At 44.9% G+C, this 26,005-nt stretch overlaps 1 protein-coding gene and 1 pseudogene across 2 annotated transcripts in view; one reads left to right on the forward strand and one right to left on the reverse strand.

The window, feature by feature from the left end:
* Positions 1-7,377: 7,377 nt before the first annotated feature.
* LOC308172469 (thiamine transporter 1-like) lies at positions 7,378-16,721 on the forward strand (the record flags this gene model as incomplete). The annotated part of the gene is given in 8 exon segments (XM_080547371.1): positions 7,378-7,524; positions 7,826-8,089; positions 8,304-8,508; positions 8,511-8,570; positions 14,982-15,248; positions 15,678-15,870; positions 15,957-16,098; positions 16,569-16,721. Coding segments are annotated over 8 exon segments (1,431 nt in total).
* Positions 16,722-17,915: 1,194 nt separating this feature from the next.
* Positions 17,916-26,005, reverse strand: part of LOC308172470 (arf-GAP domain and FG repeat-containing protein 1-like) — a 50,265-nt pseudogene continuing 42,175 nt past the window's right edge. The window contains exons 10-16 of the transcript in view: positions 24,035-24,040; positions 23,837-23,855; positions 23,656-23,735; positions 22,561-22,656; positions 20,287-20,439; positions 19,912-20,006; positions 17,916-17,972 (exon numbers count right to left, since the gene is read on the reverse strand). The product of the transcript in view is annotated as an arf-GAP domain and FG repeat-containing protein 1-like (transcript). The remainder of the gene's footprint in view (positions 17,973-19,911; positions 20,007-20,286; positions 20,440-22,560; positions 22,657-23,655; positions 23,736-23,836; positions 23,856-24,034; positions 24,041-26,005) is intronic.

The raw sequence follows: 26,005 nt of genomic DNA on the forward strand, positions 1-26,005 counted from the left end.
CGACTAAAAAAAAGAGCCCAGCGGGCTTGTCGAGAGTTGAGCCTCTTGGCGGACCCAAGGTAAGTGAGGTTCCTATGGTCAGACCACACCAGGAACGGTAGTTTGGCTCCCTCCAGCCAGTGTCTCCACTCCCTCAGGGCCTCGTGAACCGCCAGCAGCTCCTTGTTGCCCACGTCGTAATTTTGGGCCGCGGGTTCGTAGCGCCGAGAGAAGTAGGCGCAAGGGTGTATCTTCTGGTCCTCCCCCGACCGTTGAGAGAGGACCCCCCCGATCCCCGTGTCCGAAGCATCTACCTCTACGATGAACTGTCTCTCGGGGTCGGGGTGGATCAGCACTGGCGCGGAGGAGAACAGGTGTTTTAGTGTGCCGAAAGCGGTCTCAGCAGCGGCGGTCCAGCAGAAGGGCCGTGAGGTGGAGGTAAGCGCAGTGAGCGGCGCTGCGACCTGGCTGAACCCTTTAATGAACCGCCTCACAAATCCCGCGAACCCCAGGAAGCGTCTAAGTTGGGTCCGGTCCGTGGGCTGAGGCCACTCCACGGCGGCCTTGACCTTGGCAGGGTCCGCCCGCATCTGTCCGTCCTCCACCACATTACCCAGGTAGGTGACCGAGCTGGTGTGGAAAACGCACTTCTCCCCCTTCACGAATAAGCGGTTCTCCAGGAGCCTCTGCAGGACTAGCCGGACGTGCTGGTGGTGCTCCTCCACGGACCGAGAAAAAATAAGAATGTCGTCAAGGTACACAACAACAAAAATGTTTAACATGTCCCGAAGGACATCGTTGACCAGGGCCTGAAAAATAGCAGGGGCATTAGATAGACCAAAAGGCATGACGCGGTATTCAAAATGGCCGAGGTGGGTGTTAAACCCGGTCTTCCACTCGTCCCCCTCCCTGATGCGGACTAGATGGTAGGCGTTACGTAGGTCCAGCTTGGTGAATACCTTGGCATGGGTGAGGGGTTCGAAGGTGGAGCTAATGAGGGGAAGGGGATAACGGTTCTTTACAGAAATGTCATTCAGAGCCCGAAAATCAATGCAAGGTCTGAGCCCACCGTCCTTCTTGGATACGAAGAAGAATCCAGCCGCGAGGGGAGAGGAGGAGGGCTGGATGATACCAGAGTTGATGGACTCCGTAATGTAGTTACGCATCGCCTCCTTTTCAGGGAGTGAGAGGCTGTAAAGTCTACCTTTAGGAAGGGTGGCACCAGGCAGGAGGTCTATAGGACAGTCATACGGGCGATGGGGTGGAAGGGAGAGTGCCTCGTCCTTGCTGAACACCTGGGCTAGGTCGTGGTAGATGTGAGGAACCCCGGTGAGGTCAGGCGGAGTGATCTTAGACTTGGGGTCGCTAGAGGGAGACAGGGCGGAGCGAAGGCAGGAGGCGTAACACGTACCTCTCCAGCCTAGGATCTGGCCCGAAGCCCAGGAGATGTGAGGTTCATGTCTCTCGAGCCAGGGTCTACCCAGCACCAGGGGAGACGTGGGGATCTGAAGGACAAAGAACCGGATCTCCTCGGTATGATTCCCGGAGATCGTAAGAGATATAAGCCCAGTGGTGTGGGTGATAGTTCCTAGGGAACGGCCATCAATGGCCCTAGGCATGATGGGGCGGTCTAGAAGGACTAGGGGGATGCCCGCCTGGTGGACTAAGTTTTCATCGATTAGACAACCATCAGCCCCGGAGTCGATGAGGGCGCTGACAGACAGGGTGTCCTTCCCCCAGGTGAGAGTGGCAGGGAATAGGCGACTGGGGGTGACCTGGGGCTGAGAGAGAGAGGTGTTGCTCACCAGTATGCCCCCTACTGGTGAGCTGGGTCTTTTGGCCGGACAGGACACGCCCGGATGATGTGCCCCTCCTTGCCGCAGTACAGGCACTGCTTGTTGAGAAGCCTCCGTTCTCGCTCCTCTCGCGAGAGCCGAGAGCGGCCGATCTCCATGGGCTCCCCAGCCCCGGAAGTAGCCACGAGAGGAGGCAGCATGGGCAGAGAAGGGGGCGGGGTCGTTCCGGCGCGATAGGTAGTGGGGCGCGTGACAGCTCGCTGGACGCGGTCGGTGCGTCGTACCTGGAGGCGTGCATCCATCCTAAGGGCCAGGGTAATCAGCTCATTAAGGGTGCCGGGATCGTCGCGCACCAACAGGTCCTTGATGGAATCATGTAACCCCTTGTGGAAAAGGCTGAGGAGGGCTCCGTCATTCCAGCCTGTCTCCGTGGCTAGAGTACGGAACTCGACCATGTACTCGGCTACAGAGCGGGAACCCTGGGAGATGGCTAACAAGCGGCCGGTTACATCCTGCCCGTCCTGGGGGTGGTCGAACACGAACCGGAACTCCGCTTTAAACAGGGGGTAATCCGTGGAGTATCTTGAACTGCTCCCGACAGCGGCTATGGCCCATTTGAGCGCTTTGTCAGCGAGTAGAGACATGATAAACGCTACCTTGGCCCCGTCGGAGGAGTACTTGGAAGGCTGCTGCGTAAATACTAATTCGCACTGGGTCAGAAAACCCCGACAACAATCAAAGTCACCATGGAATGGAGCGGGGCTGACTAACCTGGGTTCCCAGTGAGCGACAGGAGGATAGAGCGAAACGGGGTTCACAGGATCGACCGGGGGATTAGTCATCTGCCCAGATATGGAACTCGTGTCAGGGGGTGGTCTGCTGCCAGCGGCGATGAGGTCCAGAGAACGCTGGATGGAGGCGAGAGACCCGGACAGGGCGTCCATCTTCGTCTCGAGACTATTTACAGCCCCGACGGTGGCACGGGTGGTATTCTCCAGTACGGCTATCTGGCCTTGGACCGTGGGGAAGGCCTTCTGGAGCTCGGCCTGCAGACTGGTAAGTTGCGTAGCATGGCTATTTACCTCTCTGCGTAAATCTACGACTAATGGGAGAACCCCAATACCCGGGGAACCACCCTTGTTCTCTGGAGTTCCACCTTGGCTCATAATGGCTTGGACATACTGTTATGCACACCTTGAAACTGGAAAAAGCCAAATGTGGTGGAACCCCAGAGAAACAGAGACAGAGGCCAGGAGAATATATAATGATTTATTATGGATGATATAAACAAAGAAATAGGCCCTACACTAACTAGTGGAAAAATAAACATAAGGTGTGATGCAGGCGATAGTTATGGGGTGTGTAATTATACTATGTGTGTGTGCATGTATGAGGTCAGGGGTGTTGTATTATGTGCTGCGATACTACCCTAGTGAGCAAAGTCCGAGATCCTTTTCGGGCCAGGGAGAGTGATCCATGAGAGAGTAGTCCAGAGGGGAGTCCAGGGGTCGAGCCAGGGAGGGAAATCCAGATGAGAGTAGTCAGAGGGGATCCATACAGAAAGTTATGTCCAAGCGTTGGATCTCCGTCTGTAGCAGGGTTAAGTAGGCGGCTGTCCAGGTGGTGATTGGGACAGCTGGGCTGAAACGTAATAGCCCACACCTGCTGCAAACAGAGCCAGAGATCCGGCCCACTCAATCCGGCCGGGAGGGGGCGCCAGAACGAGGCTCACGGGGGCGTGTCGGATTAGGAGGCACAACACAAACACAAACCTTACTTAAACACTCAATGAAAAATAATATAGAAAGTTCAAGTCCAGAGTTCTAGGTTTAACATTTTAGGTTTACCAAGCGCTTGGATTTGTTGGTGCACTATATGAAAGAAAAATAAGTCCCAATTGGTATCACTGATACGGTAAATCCCAATTAGCCTACTCACGGTTCCAGGTGGAGGTGAAGCAAATGCGGTAGCGACGAAGGAAGATGGGTTGGGTTTGATTGATTGATTGAGAATGTTTATTTTGGTCCCCTATACAATTCACAATACAGATATAAGAAAATGTACATAGTCAGAATTTATAACATCAGGACCAAAAAGGTGTAGGCTGAAGCCGTGGCTTATTGCGCCTACCCTTGTTACATGTATGCATGTCCCCCCATGAATGCATAATCAAAACATTGAAACTTTTATAAACAAAATGTCACTTACGCATGTCAACAAAAAGTTCAAAAAATAAAATAAAAATACCAAACAAAAACTATATTTAAACCTCTGTTTTATACTTGTTAATCATCTTATTTTTAAATAATTTTTTAAATCCTTTTAATGTACTACACATTTTCATTTCCTTTTCAAAAGTATTCCATAAATTAACTCCTTTAACTGTTATACATCTTTGTTTTGCATTTGTTCTAATCTTTGTTTTCATAAACATACATATTCCTCTGAGTTCATAATTACTCTGTCTAACTTGAAATAGTCTCTGGATACAGTCTGGAAGCATCTTATTTTTTACTTTATACATGACTTGTGCCATTTTGAAGTCCACCAATTCTTTAAATTTGAGATCATAGGTGTTTATGAATAATTTGTTAGTTGGTTCTTGATAGGCAGCTCTATTTATAATTCGTATAGCTCTTTTCTGTAGTAAATAAATTGGATTTGTGATTGTTTTGTATGTGTTTCCCCACACTTCCACACAGTAGGTTATGTATGGAACTATTAGAGAACGGTACAATATGTGTAATGAATTTGGATTAAGTATGTCTTTTGTTTTATGCAGTATTGCAATAGACTTTGATATTTTAGTCTTTAAGTAGTTTATGTGTGTTTTCCAACATAGTTTGTGGTCTATAACAACTCCCAAAAATTTGTTTTCATAAACTCTTTCAATTTCAACATTATCTATCTTGATTTGTACTTGATTATTTATTTTTCGATTTCCAAATATCATAAGTTTAGTTTTTTCTAAGTTCAATGACAACTTGTTTGTGTCAAACCATCGTTTTATAGTTTTTAGTTCCGTTTCCACTGTATCCAGAAGCTGCTCCAAATCTTTGCCAGAACAAAATAAATTAGTATCATCTGCAAACAAAACAAAATTTAACAACTTGGACACATTGCAAATATCATTGATGTATAGAATAAACAGCTTTGGACCCAGCACTGAACCTTGTGGGACCCCACATGTGACCCTTAGCAGTTCAGATTTATCATTGTTTATTTGTACATACTGGTGTCTATTATCAAGATAGTTTCTAATCCATAAATTTGCTAACCCTCTAATTCCATATCTATCAAGTTTTCTTATTAATAATCTATGATCAATAGTATCAAATGCTTTCTTTAGATCTATGAATATCCCTACAGTATAATCTTTACTTTCAATTTTTGTGGATATTTTTTCAATCAATTCCATCACTGCCATTGTAGTGGATCGATTTGCTCTAAATCCAAATTGATGGTCACTCAGTAGGTTTTGTTTTTCTATAAAATCGTCCAGTCTTACTACAAACAGTTTTTCTAATATTTTTGAGAACTGAGGAAGGAGAGAAATTGGTCTATAATTGGAGAAACTGTGCTTGTTTCCATTTTTATAGATAGGAATAACCTTTGCTATTTTCATTTGGTTGGGAAATATGCCGGTTTGAAATGATTGGTTACATTGGGTTGGCGCGTTGCACACACGGACTCAGTCCTTCTGGTGGCAATGTGGATAACAATCCTCGGAGTTCAGTCTTAGGGTACAAGTCGCTGCTTGCTACCCTACTCGGTAGCTGTAAACGTCCACGGTTTGATTTTTGACAACAGTTTACCCATAATAGCCTAAAGTGTTTGGTGTGTTATGTGTTATATGATCTGTGTGATCACAAGATAGTTTGATAGCGTTTATTATTTTCCTGGTTGAATGTCCAGTGTTATATTGTGGTGCTATTTTATCTGCATTCTATGGTTATTTAAAAATAAACATTATATTTATACTTTTTCTACCACTGCCTCTGTGGGAGTTCATTTAAATGTGACAGGACATGTGTGGGAAACCCAGCTAGTATACCACCCCGCCACATACTCATGAACAATAATACTTTACTTGTGTCTCATATGAATGAAGCCTTATGTAAATGATTCAATGTGTATCAAATTGTTATTGAGCGAGTGACATGACCTTTGGGACATTTCATCATGACCTGGGGAAAAGATGATCTCATCACTAAATTGTACCACGTCGTTGAAATCAGACTCGATCAATAAATGGTGGAGGTGTGGTCCTCACATGGAAATGTACTCATCACCATGACAACAACCAGTCAGTCATCTGAGGCCCTATGACAACCTATACCTCCTATGAAACTGTATATAATTCTGATGTATCAATGTATCAATTTAGAACCAAATCTGGGTTGCCTTTGTTATGATAAATAAAAACCTGTATCCATCTGACTCCCTAGTCTCCTGAGAATTAATTTCTACCACACTGTGTTTAGATTGGCTTATTAAACATTTAAAGTTTAAATAATTCCATGGATCTTGCTGGCTTTGGTCCAAGTTAGAATAGTTATTGCTTTAATTAAGGTGATATACTTTGGCGGTCATTTAAGAGATAGCTTTACTTTCTTAATGTGATTAGTGTGAGTATGGAGAGGTGTCAATGGATTTGTACGGTTAAAGTTTCCCGTAATCAAATTGTGCTCAATTACGTCTGCGATTAGGGAGAGGTTATTGTGGGAGCCAATTAATGGAGGAGGCGTAATGTTCAACAGAGCTCTCCCAATATTAACTCTAAAATAAAACGTCATGAAGGTATGCTTTAGGACATGTACTTGTACTGTTAATTCATGATACATTTTAAATATTTTGCTAGCATATCAGCCCAATAGAGCTCTCAGGTCTTTTGCTAGCATATCAGCCCAGTAGAGCTCTCAGGTCTTCTGACACTGGCTTTCTCTGTGTACCACATGTACAAAAGAAGAGGTTTGGTGAGGCTGCATTCTCATTTTATGCACCCAGATTGTGTCTTCACTGCCAGTTTACATTAGGGATGCAACCTCAGCACATAATATGTTCAAGTCAAGACTAAAAACCCATCTTTTTAATATTGCCTTTAAATGACTAAATAATTAAATTATGATTATATAATGATTGGAGCACTTTGAGCTGCAACGTTTGCAGGAAACGTGCTATACAAATAAAAAGTTGTTATTATTATTATTATTATTAGGCCTATTATTATAAAGATAACGTTTTTTTCCCACACGCAGGCTTTCTTAGGCATTGTTCTGTCCAACTACTGTTGAAATCCATTTGATATTTATGACTGATTTATGACTGATAGCATAGCATGCCGCATGTTAAAGATTAAATGGGTACGCCTCCCTCTGCCTCACGTTGTATTCACCGCATATCTCAGTCTGAGCAGGAATGTGGGCCATCAGTGGTGCACTTTGAGCAGGTCGCTGACTGACTGACTGACTGAGCTAACCGATTACATAAACACAACTTAAGACGACTCCCATACAATAACTAGGTAGAGGCAGGACTAATGATAGTGCATGGAGGACCAAACCTGGTCAGGTAAACCAGTAGCCTTGTGTGACACGTGGAGATGGAAACTGTGAAGCGATGGAAGGCAGGATGGGGCTATCCCACAGGTGTGCTCTGCACCTACGGGTTCTTCAGTACTGTGAAACCTCTGGAACCCTTCCTGTTCACATACCTGACGGGGCCAGACAAGAACCTGACAGTGGAACAGGTAATAATAATAATAACAACAACAATTCATTGTATTTATCTAACACTTTTCCGGGGCTCAAAGACACTGAACAGGTACAGTAACAACTTCAGCGCAGTCTCTCTTTTAAGAGCAGTTTCAGACCGTGTTTAAATATGCCACTTTATGCAATCCTTATCCATTTGATCTCTCAATCAAGTGTGTGAGGTTAAAGGTTAAAGGTTAAAGACAGACAAGGTTTTACAAGCTTATGATGTATTAAAAATATGAGAAACCCACTCTGGGTTCCAGTCTTTTGACTTAAGTGACCTTTGAACTCCAGGTGACCAATGAAATCTTCCCTGTGTGGACTTACTCTTACCTGGCCGTGCTGGTCCCTGTGTTTCTGCTCACCGATTGGCTCCGCTACAAGCCGGTAGTGGTGTTCCAGTGTACCAACCTCACAGTGACGACAGCCATGTTGCTGTGGGTCCAGGGTGTGGCAGCCATGCAGGCCATGCAGTTCTTCTACGGCGTGGTGACAGCCAGCGAGGTGGCCTACTTCTCCTACGTCTACAGCGTGGTGGACGTGGAACACTACCGCAAGGTAATTACCGAAAAATGCCGGTTGAGAGAGGACGCTGGCGTTGCTTGTTCGCGGCTTCTCCACCCGAAATCTAGGTGTAATTGCAGTATACAGAGTAGATTGTGCTACAAAGACACTTAGATTTAGTTTTCAGTTTGTAAAGCGTCTTTGAGTGTCTAGAAAAGCGCTATAAGTCTAATGTATTATTATTATTATTATTATTATTATTATTAAGGCCACGTCTTACTGCCGCAGCGTGCAGCTGCTGGGCTACACCGTGGGCTCCGTGTCGGGACAGCTGCTGGTCAGCTTCAGCCTCATGTCCTACCACAACATCCTGGTCCTGACCCTGGTGTTGACCTCCATCGCTCTGGTGACTTCCTGCTTCCTGCCTATGCCGCAGAGGAGCATGTTCTTCCACCGCGGTCCGGGTGACGATAGAGAGGGGAAGCGTACGACTGGAAGTATCGAGAGAAACCTCCAGGGCTCTCCAGACAGTCCCGTGAAAAAGAGCCTCACCCTTTTGAGATATTAGGCTATGGTTTAGCATGTTTATCTGAGATATTAGGCTATGGTTTAGCATGTTTATCTGAGATATTAGGCTATGGTTTAGCATGTTTATCTGAGATATTAGGCTATGGTTTAGCATGTTTATTTGAGATATAAGGCTATGGTTTAGCATGTTTATCTGAGATATTAGGCTATGGTTTAGCATGTTTATTTGAGATATTAATCTCAGACCAGACCTGCAAACCAGACCATGTTTATCTGAGATATTAGGCTATGGTTTAGCATGTTTATCTGAGATATTAGGCTATGGTTTAGCATGTTTATTTGAGATATTAGGCTATGGTTTAGCATGTTTATCTGAGATATTAGGCTATGGTTTAGCATGTTTATCTGAGATATTAGGCTATGGTTTAGCATGTTTATCTGAGATATTAGGCTATGGTTTACCATGTTTATTTGAGATATTAAGCTATGGTTTACCATGTTTATTTGAGATATTAGGCTATGGTTTAGCATGTTTATCTGAGATATTAGGCTATGGTTTAGCATGTTTATTTGAGATATTAGGCTATGGTTTAGCATGTTTATCTGAGATATTAGGCTATGGTTTAGCATGTTTATTTGAGATATTAGGCTATGGTTTAGCATGTTTATTTGAGATATTAGGCTATGGTTTAGCATGTTTATTTGAGATATTAGGCTATGGTTTACCATGTGTATCTGTCAAATGATGTGAAGTTACATCAACGCAGTAGGGCCAAGCAGCTCACCGTGAAGCAGATAACGAGACAACATCCAGGCGAAACACCACATAAAGTAAGCCTGCAAGTAGATGAAATCTCAAATCTTCAAAACGATTTCTTACTGTTCCCATAAGTCGGTCTAATATCTGGATCAACCCGTGTGGCTCGGATGAATTAGCCTTACATCCCAGCGATACATCAAGTTAGACTATTTAGAATAGGCTAGGAATTACATAACTGTCATACCTGTTTAATTTGTTTCCTGGCTCAGTGGGCCAGTGGTTTGGAGGGGTGACTGGCCCTCGCCAGGCCTGTGTGTAAGTGGCATCGTCCAGCCCCTCTAGTCAGTCATAGTTCTTGTGACTCATACTATTGAGAAATCCACTCATTGAGGAGAAAGGGCTGCAATTCAAACTTGCAACAAATGATTTCAGTAGACATCACCTCACTAAACAGGTTTTATTTCTTTATTTTTTTTAAAGGCAATGCTGAGACTCAGCAATATGACCTGAACATACAAGCGAGAACATTAAAGATACAGACAAAGTGCAAAGCAACAGGTTATTTTCTTAGGGATCCACATACAGTAGATACTGTGCTGATGACTAAAGCACCAAGTGATAGCTAGCGACAAGTTCTACTGATGAGATTAGCCTCCTGCTTTGCAGTTTGTTTAGTCAAGTGCCCCGCTACTTATGGTTTAGTCTGATCACTGTGTCTACCTTTAGTATCTATGCACTGCAAAACAAAACATATCCATATGAAATACAAATCCCTAAGATATTCCTGAAGACCAAGCATGACACATCACTAGTGTTCTGAAGGGCATCTCCTCTGAAAGCTGTAAATGAAAGTACCTTTCAGTCAACCTACTGATTGATGCACATTTCCAACAAAGGACAGGTTACGTTTACTTTTGGAAATACTCAGCATTTCATCAGACAGAACATGTTATCGCATGTCATTCTGGAAGGATTTGACCACGGGCAAAGCAGTGATACCGTTGATCATGTGTGTTTCATCACATGGGTTTTCATACATGCGTGATAACGGAAACCTTTGCCACAGACATGGCAGCAATATGTTGATCCTCCCCTGGTGGACGGCACCACTTCTTCCACGATGTTATGTTTAATGCCAAGATGGATTTTCACCGAAAAGGATCTGGTGAAACCTTGGCCGCAAACATGACAACTGTATGGTTTCTCCCCTGTGTGAATGCGGAGATGCTCGGTCAGGTGCCCGCCTTGATGGAACAGCTTGCCACAGTGCTGGCAGCAGTGGCGTTTCTCTTTGGGGTGGGTTTTCTGGTGTTTTCGTAGTGCATAGACTGAGCTGAAGCCATGTCTGCATGCCAGGCAGCGGACCGCTCTCTGCCCCTTGTGACTCCTGATATGTAAGACTGGGACTTTTGTCTGGTCTTTTGTGTGACTCTTCATATGCACTTCCAGGTCATACTTACAAGTGAAAAATCTGCCGCAAACAAAACAAATAGGATTCTTCCTCATGTGGGTTTTTAGGTGATCTCCCAATCTCTGCGGGAACTCAAAGCGCTTTCCACACACCCCGCACATACATTCTTCGTTCTTAGAATGTATACTCACGTGACTGATCAAAGAATCGAGAGAGTTCAGATTCCCTCCGCACACCCTGCAGTTATAAATAGGCTCCTCTGTTTTAACGGCAGATTTCAGGTTGGACGTCTCTACCGGTGTCCCGCCCTCAGCGCTCATACGGCTGCTTAGCCTGGTTGCTCTCTGTGTCCTCTGGAACTGGAGGGGCTTGTGCCTTCCGCTGTCCAACCCCTTGGCACTCACACTGTTTTCACTCGGAGTTGTAAAACCATACGGATCTCCAGCAGCGATGCGTTTTAAGTCCCAGGTTGGTTGTGTCCTGTAGTCTCCATCAGGCTCGGCTTTTATCTGACCAGATGTGGTGTTAGGTGGTAACACTTCTCTCTCTGTGTCTTCCTCACATAGGGTGTAGTCCAGGTACGAGGGTTGCATACACCAGGAGTCTTTGGTGTTAGCCTGTGGTCCGTGAGACGCCGTTCCCCCCAGAGGGAGCTGGTTAGGGTTAACCAGAAGGTCTGGTTCTTGTTTAATAACCAGAGGCTCTGGGTCCTCCTGGATGGGGCCCAGCTCGCTGTGCAGCTGCCCATCGACATCCTGGTCAGAGACATCGAGTGTGTGGTGATGAAAGTCTGGAGGAGAACAGAGGACAACATTGTGTCAACTATGTGAACATATCATTCTGTTACATTACTGAGCTTAAAACTATATATTAATTGTTCGGTATTTCTAATGCATCCCACAAAACTTGACGGACGAATTCAAATGAAAAAAAACTAAAAACAATAATAATCTGAAGATTAGTAGGTTATTCCATAAGGAAGGGTGATGACTTCTTGTTGTGGACAGTGATAATTACGTCAGTGAGAATGATCGGACACTATTTCATTGTATCAAGGTATAATATTTCTTGTTATTTTGTATTATGTATCTTATTGGAAATTGTCATTGCTTTTAATTCAGTATCTGTGCCCGTCCAAACCTGCTTTTAATTTCTTATTTCTTATTCTTCTTATTCTTCTTATCTGTGTATTGAATGTATGCCTGTGTCCTTGTGCTGCCCCTCTTGGCCAGGTCCCCCTTGAAAAAGAGATTCCTTATCTCAATGAGGTCACCTGGTTAAATAAAGGTTAAATAAAGAATAAAATAAAGGGGAACATACCAACACCCAAGTTAATTAAAGGTCCCATATTAAAACTCAACTCAACTGTTTTGATGGTAAGCATAACCCGAGTTAACTCAATTAGACATGTTGCTACTAACAATAAACAGACAGAACAGCGCAGCCACACAGTATTGTCGGCCTGAGTAGCACAGTAGAAGCGCGGGAGTAACTGGAAATGCCACTGGTGCGCACTGCGTAAACATATCACACATGTGCATTTGATAAGTCAGTAATGTAGCTAACTATGATTGGAAATGAAGTAGTAGTAGTTTTAGTATAATAAGTATGCGAGAGTGGCTCGTTTAGGTTAAAGACGATGAATTGGTTCAGGTTGTTTGTGTCATTGATTAGTTGTTGTGATGGGTGATTAGAAAGCATTAATTTAATTTAATTAAAAAGCATCGGATTTCCCCAATCTCATATTTTTGCTGATTATCGGCCGATTCCAATTGCTAGCCGATCAATCGGGGGCATTCCTAATATATATACCGTAACCTGGACTTTTTTTTCTAAAATATTTTTTTTTATATATAAATTGAGCTCTTTGCCGATTTCCATGGCTTTGAGCTGAATGACAGCTCTGGTAATCGGCATACATTCATTACGTTTTTCGATGACGTATTGACACACCCTCCTGTCAACCTCCTGGAAGCGGCCGCTTTGCGGACCACGATATTCTTTTCTCTGGCTATGAGCATTTTTCAGCCGATCTTTTTGGCCTCGCCATCTTCTAACGTTACACTCTGTAACATCATATTTTTTTGCTGCTCTACAGTTATTTGAAGCCTCTGCTTCATTGATCACCATGATCTTTAAAGTTGGCATCGTAACTCTGCCTCTGCTGTTTATTAACTTGACCAACTTTAGAGCCACTTTGTTCGAGCTGGTCCGAGTGTCTCTCCATCTCTCCAGGCACCTGTCACTGGGGTGTGTGTGAGAGGGAGCGGGAGATGCACGGTGGCTCGCGTGGGGAACAGTCTTTTGGCGCCATACGTTGTTGTGAATTAATATTGACGTGTAAAAGTCTAGGGCGCGAATATAAGACGATGCGACTTGTCTTATATTCGGGTCAATACGGTACACACACACACACACCAAACGTTTGGACACACCTTCTCACACTTTTTCTTTATTTATATATTATTTTCTACATTGTAGATTAATACTGAAGACATCAAAACTATAAAAGAACACATATGGAATTATATAGTAAACCAAAAAGTGTTAAACAAAGCAGAATATCTTTTAGGGTTAACGTTTGTGTTTTTAGTGGTTTTCTCCCACATATTGTAGAGAAGAGAATGCTGGGCGGTGTTCAGTTTACACACACACACACACACACACACACACACACACACACACACACACACACACACACAGCTGACTGAGAGAATGCCAAAAGTGTAATACTGGTATAATAATAATAATAATATATAATACTGGTTTGTTTAACACTTGTTTGTTTACTACATAATTCCACATGTGTTCTTTCATAGTTTTGATGTCTTCAGTTTCTACAATGTATAAAAAATAATAATAAAATAAAGAAAACCACTGAATGAAAAAGTGTGTCCAAACTTTTGACTGGTACAGTTGAGTTATTTTAGCGGTTTACTAAAACATATTCAAGTTCTATATCGTGGAGCTCCGCCCCATAGGGGAGCTCTGCTCCTATTGGTTTACCCGCTACCTAAAGTAGCCAATGACTGAATTTTTTTAGCGGTTTACTAAAACATATTCAAGTTACAGTTACATAATGAATATGGGCTTAAAGTGCATTCTGTATATCTTGATCTAGCCTATATTGTCGAGATGACTGAAAAGTTGAATGACAGAAACCATGGGGTTGAACATGGGCAACGGACGGTAAGAAAATAGGAAGCATAAACAAAATCAAAATCAAAAACATTATTGTAAGGATATAAACAGTCGTTTTAGTGTTGGAGATTTATATTTGTTTTTGATGCAAATGCCATTGTTAAATGCCAAAATATATATATCATGATTGTACAGTTTAAACGTTATTTCCCCAGGTTTGGTCAGCCTGCCGTTGGGAGAGGACTGTGATACTAGTCTGACGACGCCACTGTTTTAGGTGTCTTGTCAACAATTGAACTACAGAAACGACGTGAACAGTTGAACGACGAGACCAACCTAATTTATGTAACTTTATATGTGGTTTGATAACGACGTCCAGTAAGCTCCGCAGACGGCTGTTCTCCTGCTGGCAGCGGGACAGCTCCTCCTGGTGCTCCGCTGCTACGGCGCTTTCAAAAGCGTCGAACATCTCCTCCACAGCGGCGGTTATCTTCTCAGTCAGATATACTCGGAACAACTGTTTACTAGACATGGTCTTAGGCGGTTTGCTCTTTCAAATATGAAGCAAGTTTGCAGACGTCGTCAACCCGCTGGTCTGTTTACTGACCTCCGCCCATCTACTTCCGGTCACTGTAAATAGGTGCGTTCGTAAATCCACCCTGAGAGCGCCGGAGCGCACACTGGGTTCAACGTCATAAAGGGACCAAGTAATTTGATTGAATAAGAGGCATTCCATGAGTGCTGGTCAGATTTCCAGAGCGAATTAACAAACGCAGCCAATGTGTGTAAATGACGATTTCTTCAAAATAAGACCGCCGAAGTTAAACTTAATTTTGCATTAAACATGAGAAATAGGGATCAAGAAACAATATTATAATAATTTGAACTGATAAACTGTACAACAACAGAGTCATTGAAGTCTTCTTGAGGAAAGAAAGGAGGATGGATTTTGTGTTCAAATAATCAGTTGTTTTGGTGAGAACAAAACACTAAAACGGACCCGCATGAGCAGCTAGCGTTGCCAGGAGGAGGGGACGTGATTGAGGGTCCTGGGGGGCCAGTAAGGGCAGGAGGAGGGGACGTTATTGAGGGTCCTGGGGGGCCAGGAAGGGCAGGAGGAGGGGACGTGATTGGCGGTCCTGGGGGGCCAGTAAGGGCAGGAGGCTGCTGCCGGGCTCTCCTCCAGCTGTGGCGAGACTTCCTCCAGTGCTATTCCACCAAGCAGCTGGTGTACTGGTCGGTGTGGTGGGCGCTGGCCACCTGCGGGTACAACCAGACAGTCAACTACGTCCAGGTGCTGTGGGAACACGTGGAGCCCTCCCACAACTTCACAGTCTACAACGGAGGGGTGGAGGCTGTGTCCAATCTGTTTGGTGAGTATAGCTCCCGTAGACATCTTTAGACTTCAAACAAACCCAGTAAACAAAGAGTCCAAAAGACGTCCTCAGGGAAGCCGGAATGTGGGCTCAGATGACGTCTTTCTTTTCTGGACGTCCTAGAAAGACGTAATCTGGACGTCCTAGAAAGATGTCACCTGGACGTCCTAAAAAGACGTCATCTGGACGTCGTAGAAAGACGTCATCTGGACCCACATTCCGGCTTCCCTGGAGGACGTCTTTTGGGACTCTTTGTTTACTGGGGAAAACCACACAATAACAAAAAAACTATCAAACCATAAAACAAGTTTGTGAAAATATACTGAGGAAAATACATTACAGAACGTTGTTATTTATCCAAAATAACACGAGATAAAGAATCATAAAGAGTTGATCAGTTCAGATCAACGTAAGTGTTCCCTAAAGGTGCGGTGACGGCCTACGGCATAGGCTTCACGCAGGTGGACTGGGCCCAGTGGGGGGAGGTGGCTCTGGGGTCCTTCTCTGGGCTGGGGGCCGCCGCACTCTTCCTCATGACCTTCACCAGCAGCATCTGGGTGTGCTACGCCGGTTACATCATCTTCAAGTGCTTCTACATGCTGCTTATTACCATAGCCATGTGAGTTGTTCTCCAAGATATACCAGGAAAACAAATGCCAACTTCTTAAAAAGGTCACCGTTCGCCAGCTTCTGTCTTTACCATAGGTTCCAAATCGCTGCTGACCTGTCGATGGAGAGATACGCACTGATCTTTGGATCGAACAACTTCGGTGCTTTGGTCCTTCAGACGATCCTCACGTTAGTGGTGGTGGACAGCAGAGGTCTGGGCCTGGACATCATACCACAGGTGAGTCTGTTGTTCAGGGACAAACGCAGAAGTCCCTTCTTTGCTTTTAAGCTAAACATTTCCAAGAGCGAAAACAAAACACGGCGCAGCAGCTTTCAGTCACACTGCCGCATGCTCCTGGAACAAACTCCCTGAAGAAATCGAACAGGCCCAAACCCTTAAAATAGTAAAAAAATAGTTAAAACCTTCATGTTTTGCAAGAGTTATGATTAAACACAAACACTTCTATCAATGTCTTTTTTCCATTAACTATTGTCTTATTAAATGTTTTATCTATTTACTTCTTATATTTGCTTTTATTCATTGTCATTTTTATTTTCTTACTATGCTCCTGTTGCTGTATTTTTAAATAATGTATGTAAAGCACTTTGAATTGCCCCTGTTGTATGAAATGTGCCATACAAATAAAGTTGCCTTGCCTTAAAAAGTACAGAAATGTATTCAGACCCCAGTCTCCATTTCTCTTGCAGTTCACCATATACGGAAGCTACTTCACGGCTATCAGTGTCATTTTCTTTCTGAAGGGTGTGTTCACTATTCTGAGAGCACGGCGAAGCCACAAAGTCTCTTTCCCTATAGAAGAGCGCCCCCCAGAGGACACTTGCCTTGAACACAGACTCTGACCAGAGGAAACCCGAGCACTGGCAACCTGAATACATTTCAGAACGACAGGTCAGTTTGTCCCAGTGTTCGCCCTGTCAATAGTACAGCAGCTAGCTTCAAATTATTTAGACAGCGACATTTTTCAAATTGATAGAAATCTTTCATTTATACAAAATGTTTCAATATATAGAGATGTACAGCAATACAAATAAACAATTTTTTCGTTCGATTTTTCGGTAAAATTAATTTTAATATATATATATATATATATACACATTAACTTAAATTTCAGTAACACCCAACAAAAGTGGTCTTCAGTCTATAGTCATGGTCCTGATTCACAGAGATTCTGAGAAAGTTCTTAGAAGTACTTCTATATTGCGCTAAAAAGTATTACCCAAGGAGGATTTGAAAAAATAAATTTGACCAACATTGGATTGTTTTTCTCAGAACGTTGCCAGGTAGGACTTATTCTTACTACAGTAGGACGCGTTGTGAATACAGCCCCTGGTTGACACCTGGACCCCACACCAGGTGACTACAGCCCCTGGTTCCCACCTGGACCCCACACCAGGTGAAAGCACAGATGAGAGAGCACTGCCTCTTGATGACTTGTTGAATGGGCAGCAGAAGAGAGATTCCCCCCCCCACCCCCCCTTTAGTCTCTTAAAAACAGAATACGTTGTCCTCTCGTCATCTTCTTCTTTTCTGTAAAAATACTCTTTCCGATGCCGTACTGCACAAACTGCTTTTGGTTCTTTTACAGATACAGTAAACTGACAGTAGACCCCCAGGTTACCAGGTTACAGCTCTGCCTTAACAAACGCTGTGTGATAAAGATACAAATACTGATATGCACAAAGAGCTTCTATGTACATAACTGCAGCATGATGGATGGGATATTTGCAATAACTTAAGTATGGGTCCAGTTTAAATATACATGTGGTGTCTGTTGAGGCCAGGACAGTTCATGGGTTAAATTGAGGACTTCATCAGGAGATCACCTCTTCCTCGGCACACCGCTACCGTGTGTTGTTTTGTTTCCGTAGACATTGTCACTGTTGCTTCATTGTTGTTGTAGTTGTTGTTGTTCTTCTTCAATAAAAATACAACTTTTAGAAACTTTTTGCGTTTTAAAGCTATTTGTGAAACAAAACAACGAGACGTGAGTGTGCTGGTCGACACCCTCCTGTTGGTGCGGTCTGGTAGCGGCGCTATAAGAAGGGGTTGGTGGAGGATCCTCCTGCTGGAAACTGTGCGCCAGGAGCTCCCTGAGAGACAGACAGAGAGGAAGAGAGAGAGAGAGACAGAGAGAGAGAGAGAGACAGATAGAGAGGAAGAGAGAGAGACAGATAGAGAGGAAGAGAGAGACAGAGAGAGAGAGAGACAGATAGAGAGGAAGAGAGAGAGAGAGAGAGAGAGAGAGAGAGAGAGAGAGACAGATAGAGAGGAAGAGAGAGACAGACAGATAGAGAGGAAGAGAGAGAGAGAGACAGATAGAGAGGAAGAGAGAGACACAGAGAGAGAGAGAGAGACAGATAGAGAGGAAGAGAGACAGAGAGAGAGAGAGAGAGACAGATAGAGAGGAAGAGAGAGAGAGACAGATAGAGAGGAAGAGAGAGACAGACAGATAGAGAGGAAGAGAGAGACAGACCGATAGAGAGGAAGAGAGAGAGAGACAAACCATGAGCAAGGGAATAAAGACAAGTCTTAATTTTAATTGAATAATTTTGCCATTTAGCAGACGCTTTTATCCAAAGCGACTTACAATTACGAATTACAGGGACATTCCCCCTGGAGTAACTGAGGGCTAAGTGCCTTACCCAAGGGCACACTAGTAGTGGTGTGGCTTCAGGCGGGATTTGAACTCACAACCTTCCGATCACAAGTCCAACTCACTATCCACTAGACCAGCGTTTCTCAACCTGGGTGCCGCGGCACACTGGGGCGCCGCCTGGCATCTTCAGGGGTGCCGTCAAATAATTCTATATTCTGACGTTCATATGAATGAATGAATAAATCTATAAATAAATAAATGCAATACATCATCAAAATCTGTCTCGCGCGCCCCTTTCCCATGTCACAATGTCAATACCGGATATCCTATGTTCCCCGCTCCCGAAAAAGGGTCCGATCGGGCAGGGCAGTCTCGCTCGCCGGCAGCGTGTGGAGGTGGTTGTTCTATATGGATGATCGGTGACATTATTCTCTCGTCCGACTTCGGAAGCTAAGCAGGGTTGGAAAGTTCGGGAAATAACGCACAGTTTCGTTTTCATGCAATGAATTTAATACATCCAGACAAGGATGCGCGCAGCGGGAGAGAGAGACGCATTTTCTGGCTTAATAACTCTGCATCCCCGGTGTTTACGTTGAATGGACTGGATAGGTGTTTCCAATCAAATGTGGGAATATGAAAATGAATGTGTTCCATAAATTCCCGCGTTTGTTCGGTCACTGTGTCATGTTTATACAGCACGGTTACGTGCCTGATGCCTTTGATGCACACTTGCCTTTTTCACTCCCTCCTCTCTCTCTCAATAATAATAATAATAATAATACAACTTTTATTTGTATCAATAGCCGCTGAGTGTGTGTGTGTGTGTGTGTGTGTGTGTGTGTGTGTGTGTGTGTGTGTGTGTGTGTGTGTGTGTGTGTGTGTGTGTGTGTGTGTGTGTGTGTGTGTGTGTGGGGCTGTCTGGGTGATGCAGTGTCGTTTTTGAATAGCTATATTTTAGACTGGGGTGCCTTGAGATTTTATCGACTTTTGAAGGGTGCCGTGACTGAAAAAAGGTTGAGAAACGCTGCACTAGACCACCACTACCCCAAGTCTTGACATTACAGTCCCCTCCATACGTATTGACAAGAGGAAGCCATTTTGTCTTCTTGTAGCTCTGTACTCCACTCAACTGTTTGGATTTGATCTATAAGTCAATGTTTTGAGTTTTTTTTTTTTTCAGATTGGGAATTTTAAAACCCCCCAAACATCCTCCCCCTGTATTCTCTGGTCATGCTCTGCCAGGCCTGTACTATCTTCAGTTATTGTCAGTTTTGGAAAAGAGAACTAACATCAGGAAATTAAATGCATGTTCAATTGGCTTTACATCTGAAATCTGACTGACTTGGCCAGTGAAGAACTTTCAGCTGTTTGGCCCTGAAAAGAAGAAGACTGCACTTTGAAGTTTCAAACACCAAACAAACGGTCCCACTCACTAAGAAAGGGTTGCTGGAGACCCCGGGTCCGACCATGGCCTGGCCAAAGGGGGTGACCATGGGCTTGGGCTGGCCGAAGGCTGAGAACCCCCCGCCTGGAGGAGAGGAGACACACATGAATTAAGATAGACACACACACACACAGAGAGAGACACACACACACACACACACACACACACACAGAGAGACACACACACACACACACAGAGAGAGACACACACACACACACACACACACAGAGACAAACACACACACACACACACACACACACACACACACACCCACCCACCCACCCACTGTTGTGCTGCTGGGGGTAGGCAGGCGGCGGGGGGTAGGGGCCCAACACACACACCCAACACACACACACACACCCACCATTGTGCGTCTGGGGGTAGGCGGGCGGGGGGGGGTAGGGCCCCTGGCCAGGGAAGGGCTGCTGGAAGGTTCCAGAGAAGCTGGTCGGGAGGTTGTAGGCGGCCGCGTTCCCAAACCCAGACGGCATGCTCAGAGACCCGGTCCCAAACGACGCTGACACAGGAGGAGAGGACTGTTACACACACACCTCCCCTCACACACACCTCACACACACCTCTCCTGATATAAAGATGATCATAATGATTACACGGCCGTATGAGTCATTTACAACACTAGCTCCTGACCTCACTGAGTCATTTACAACACTAGCTCCTGACCTCACTGAGTAATTTACAACACTAGCTCCTGACTTCACTGAGTCATTTACAACACTAGCTCCTGACCTCACTGGTTCATTTACAACACTAGCTCCTGACCTCACTGGAGGTGGTGACATATTACGTCTTCATCTAGGATGTTCTGCTAACCGGTATGAGCAGCAATGAGTAGTGTTTCTACTGACCAGCAGGGGGCAGGATGGGGCAAAGCCACCCTCACCAAAGCGAGGGAAAAAGAAAGATGGCGACTGAGGCATAATCACCCCCGCCGACCCTCATAGAAGCAGCGCAAGGGTCAAAGTTCAGAGCACACTGCACATGCACTGGGAGGGAAAGAGATGTAGAGGCCCCAGGTGAACTCTAGGAAGCACTTCCACATCAAGCAAGGGAGGGAGAGGAGGAGGGGTGTGGCTAGAGGAGGAGGAGGAGGAGGAGGGAGAAGGAAGAGGGGGACCTACCAAAGTGAGCTGCAGGGTATCATCAGTCCCTCGCTCTCAAACACCCCCCCCCCCCCCCCCCACCCCACCAATCAGACAGAGCCATCGTCAGGCCCTCAGCTCTCAAACACACCCACGCACCCAGGCTTTTAAAAAACAGCTTAAGACTGTCTTGTATAGACAGGCTTTTGGATAGCCCCAAAAGCCTGTCTTTCTGTGTCCTGTTGATGTTGTTGTAAACCTGTGTCTGTTACTTGTTTTTATTTTCACTTGTTTGCCTGTTTTAACCTGGTATGACTTTCGCTCTTTTATTATGTTTTATTGTGTTTCTTCTTTATTATGTTCTCTATATGTAAAGCACTTTGTGACCCCTGGGAAAGGTGCTGTACAAATAAATGTTACTTACTTACTTACTTACACCCCCCACACCCAAGCGGGCCGCTCTGACAGTTCATCTTAATCTCGCTCAGCCACATGTTCAGCGACTTACTCTGTTGGACTGAAAAAATGCTGGACTATGTTCTCTATGTTCACAAAACAGTAAATAATTATGTTAGGTACATACAAGACACTGAACTCCAAATTGCTCCCAGTGAGCGGGCCGGCGCCTTGCATGGTAGCTTGCCGCCATTGGTGTGTGAATGTGTGTGTGAATGGGTGAATGAGAGGCGCTATATAAGTATATATATATATCTATATAAGTCAGTCCATTTACATATACAAAGCCAGGGTTCAGAAGACCTCCTCAGGGATTCACATGACGAGCTCAGCTGAGTGGTGAGGTGCAGGTATCTGCTAAATAAGGACCTGGTTGTATCTCTGACGCCCCTCAGAACACAAACACTGCCCGTCCTCTCTTTCTTTTTTTTAGCTTCTAAGAAAAGTGTTCACATACTCATGGTGCCTCTGTAAAGACGGGGGTATTTTGCATAGTGTTACAACATATTCAGTCAAAATGGCCACTGACCATTGATAGAACAGCTAACTAGAACAGCCGTGCCTTTTTTTTTTTTTTAAGTAATTTTTTCTGAGTGGGGCAGTACCACTCATATTTTTCCTTTTTAATGACAGATATAGTAGAGATTATGACAGGAAGGTGAGAGAAGGGATGACATGCAGGACATGTCCGCGGCAGGAATCGAACCGGGAGCCCTGCGGTACATGGTCAGCGCTTAATCCACTACGCCACCTAAGCGCCCCAGCCATGCCTTTTCTACCTACTATAAGAGCTGCCACAGGGGTCAACCATGACCATTACACACAACGACCACTAGTTGGCGCCGTCTTGTAAATTAGCCTCCACAGAAAAAACTAGCAAAATAGCTTTATCCTAGCTTATCCTGATCCTGTGATTTGGAAAATGTCAGGATACTGGGTGGTAGAACGCACAAGTCATGAAAGGAGGGTCCTGAAATTTGATTGAGTGCAAAGATATATTTTTTTTTTTTGACTCACAGGGTCAAATGAGCGCTCATGGCTGTTCTAGTGTTAAATAAACCCACCCTGCTCCCCCTCCCTACCTGCTGCAGCCACGGCCGCGGCTCTGCCGTTGTTCTGGAAGGGGTTAGTGGGGGCGGGCGCTGGGGCCGCTGCTACAAAGGGGTTTGTTGACGGAGCTGCAGAGAAGAAGAAGAAGAAGAAGACATCAAATATTTCCCCTTCAGTAAAGACGAGAATAACGAAAATAACTTGTTCCATCGTCTAATTCTTGGTTGAAGGACTCAGGGTGTGTTCTCACTAGAACATTTGCTTCACTTGGAAACAGTTTAGGGGAAAATTCGCTTCCCTTTTTGCGTCGTTTGGAGCTGTGAGAACGCGCATTCGAAGTCGCTCCCGGAGCAAACAACCGACGGATGCTCCGCTTGAAAAGGGTGGTTTCGCTCCAGTTAGAAACGACGCGTCGAGGCTGTCCATAGGGAAACAACAGCGCATGCGTGTTGATCTGGATAAGAGCGGGACGAACGGGCAATTTTCGATTTTTCTGACCAATCAACTACCACGTCTGTTGCTTCGATTGCGTATGTTACTTCGTTTACATAAAGGGCTGTGAGAACGCAAATCAGAGAAATAATTTATGCAACATGTTGCAAACTCATCCACTTGCTCCGGGTCCTGATTCAGACTTTCATGTGAGAACATGACCATAATGTCCTTTTTATGTCTAGAGAAGATGAAGTATAATATAAGGGGCTGCTCTAATAAGTAAAAAAAAACATGGGATCCTATTCTCTATTTTGTTAATTCATTCCTTCTTTAGGGTGATTAGATAGTCTTATTACTTATTTTACAAAGCACACAGTACGCTACTATTTGTATTTATATATTCATTTGACACTGGTTGGTAATAACACAATGATAAACGATTGTCTTTCTTGATGTGTGAATGTTCATTCAGCCCTATGCGCAACACTGTAATTTCTTTGTTTTGTTTTGAGTCCTCTCTTTTACTGTTTTTTCTTAGGTTCCTCCTTTTTTATACTGTACTGTCCTTTTTGTTTTTGTTTTGTATTGTTCTAAAAATTTCTATTCGGGTGAACAGTTTGTTTATTTGGTATTGGTAACCCAATAAAGATACTTGTGACTTCCTTTTTAGCTTCATCTCAGAGTTCACTCACCTCCGAAACCCTGGGGCATGCTGGGTATGCACTGCTGTGGCTGGGCTGACGACACGCCCGTCACTGCCCCGAACATACCCCTGTCACACAACACAACACAACACAGGGGTTAGTGTATGACCACAGCCCCAAACACCCCCCTGTCACACAACACAACACAACACAGGGGTTAGTGTATGACCACAGCCCCAAACACCCCCCTGTCACACAACACAACACAACACAGAGGTTAGTGTATAACCACAGCCCCAAACACCCCCCTGTCACACAACACAACACAACACAGGGGTTAGTGTATTACCCCAGCCCCAAACACCCCCCTGTCACACAACACAACACAACACAACACAGGGGTTAGTGAATGACCCCAGCCCCAAACAACTCCCTGTCACACAACACAACACAACACAACACAACACAACACAACACAACACAGGGGTTAGTGAATGACCCCAGCCCCAAACTACCCCCTGTCACACAACACAACACAGGGATCAGTAGATGACCACCGATACTAAAGAAACATTGAACAAAGGAGGTGAGAGACTGGGTATTTTAAAAAGATGAGTGAGCTTCAGGAAAAAGACACGACAATCAACAAGTAAATAGTGGAGTACTTAGCTAATTACCCCCCCCCCCCCCACACACACACACACACACACCCACACACACACACACACACACACACACACCGCTCTCTTTTCACACATAGGTTAGTTGACTTTGTTTCTATTTGTTTTTATTTATTTGTTCTCAACTGATTTTATCTGGTCAAACAAAAACAAAAACAAAAAAGTCTGGCTCACAACCACTACACTGTGATGGATTGTTTGATTCAGCAAACTCTCCCACAAATATTAAATATTATTAAGTTTAACATCTTTGTCCTATGTCATGACAGGGGAACATTTGCAGTATCAAACGGGCTAACCACTGAAAATGTGATCAAATGTTCTTCTACTTTAACTTGTTTTATATGTTATTGTAGATGGTGCTTATATTCAGAGAGACACCAGTCACGTCTAAGTCTGCCCTTTCAAACTGCTCTCACTGTCCCGCCACACTAAGGTGTCCAATAATAGCACATAGTCCAGTGACCTCAATTAGGCTTTCTAACAGGCACGTTAGCCTCATAATACTGTACTCGTAATAACTGCTCAAGTGGGCATTTTAGAGCAATCTTAAATATAGATATATATCTTAAATATAGGGTAGCAACTGTGCAGGAGACCGCAATGGCATCATGGATATGAAATGGTTGCACAGTCAGTATTTTTTTTCTTTTATAACCCCCCCCCCCCCCCCCATAACTGACTTAGAACCACTCTGTAAACAAGACACCAACCACCATAGAACCCTTCTTGGGGATATGCTGTAAGAAACAGACCTCAACCTCTGATTCTAAACATGAATAACTGCTGGTGGTGCAGAGAGGAGGTGCTACTTCATCTTAGCCACTCATGCGCACCAGCCCAACCTCCAGCATGTTTATCCCACCTTTAGTTCTGCTACACAGAGGCTGGCAGGGAGGTTTACCTTGCTCCGGTTGGGCAGAGCTAAAGATGGCATCCAGGTCAGTCAGAGCTGCGTGTCTATGGGCAGGGACGCTAACAGGGACGCTAGCAGGGACGCTAGCTGTCTGCAGCCTCTATGGCTGGTCCTAAACGGACTGACTTATATCGTGCCTTATTCCAAAGCGCTTTACAACGGCCTCTCATTCACCCATTCACACACACATTCACACACAAATGGCGGCAAGCTACCATGCAAGGCGCCGGCCCGCTCACTGGGAGCAATTTGGGGTTGTGTCTTGCCCGAGGACACTTCGACATGTGGCCAGCTGGGGCTTGAACCGCCGATCTGCTAACCTTGCCATCATTAGACGCCGGCTCTACCTCCTAAGACACAGCCTCTACCTCCTGAGACACAGCCTCTACCTCCTGAGACACAGCCTCTACCTCCTGAGACACAGCCTCTACCTCCTGAGACACAGCCTCTACCTCCTGAGACACAGCCTCTACCTCCTGCGACACAGCCTCTACCTCCTGAGACACAGCCTCTACCTCCTGAGACACAGCCTCCACCTCCTGAGACACAGCCTCCACCTCCTGAGACACAGCCTCTACCTCCTGAGACACAGCCTCTACCTCCTGAGACACAGCCTCTACCTCCTGAGACACAGCCTCTACCTCCTGAGACACAGCCTCTACCTCCTGAGACACAGCCTCCACCTCCTGAGACACAGCCTCTACCTCCTGAGACACAGCCTCTACCTCCTGAGACACAGCCTCCACCTCCTGAGACACAGCCTCTACCTCCTGAGACACAGCCTCTACCTCCTGAGACACAG

Source organism: Nansenia antarctica (genome assembly GCF_963989245.1).
Source record: "Nansenia antarctica genome assembly, chromosome: 17".
NCBI classification, from domain to species: domain Eukaryota; kingdom Metazoa; phylum Chordata; class Actinopteri; order Argentiniformes; family Microstomatidae; genus Nansenia; species Nansenia antarctica.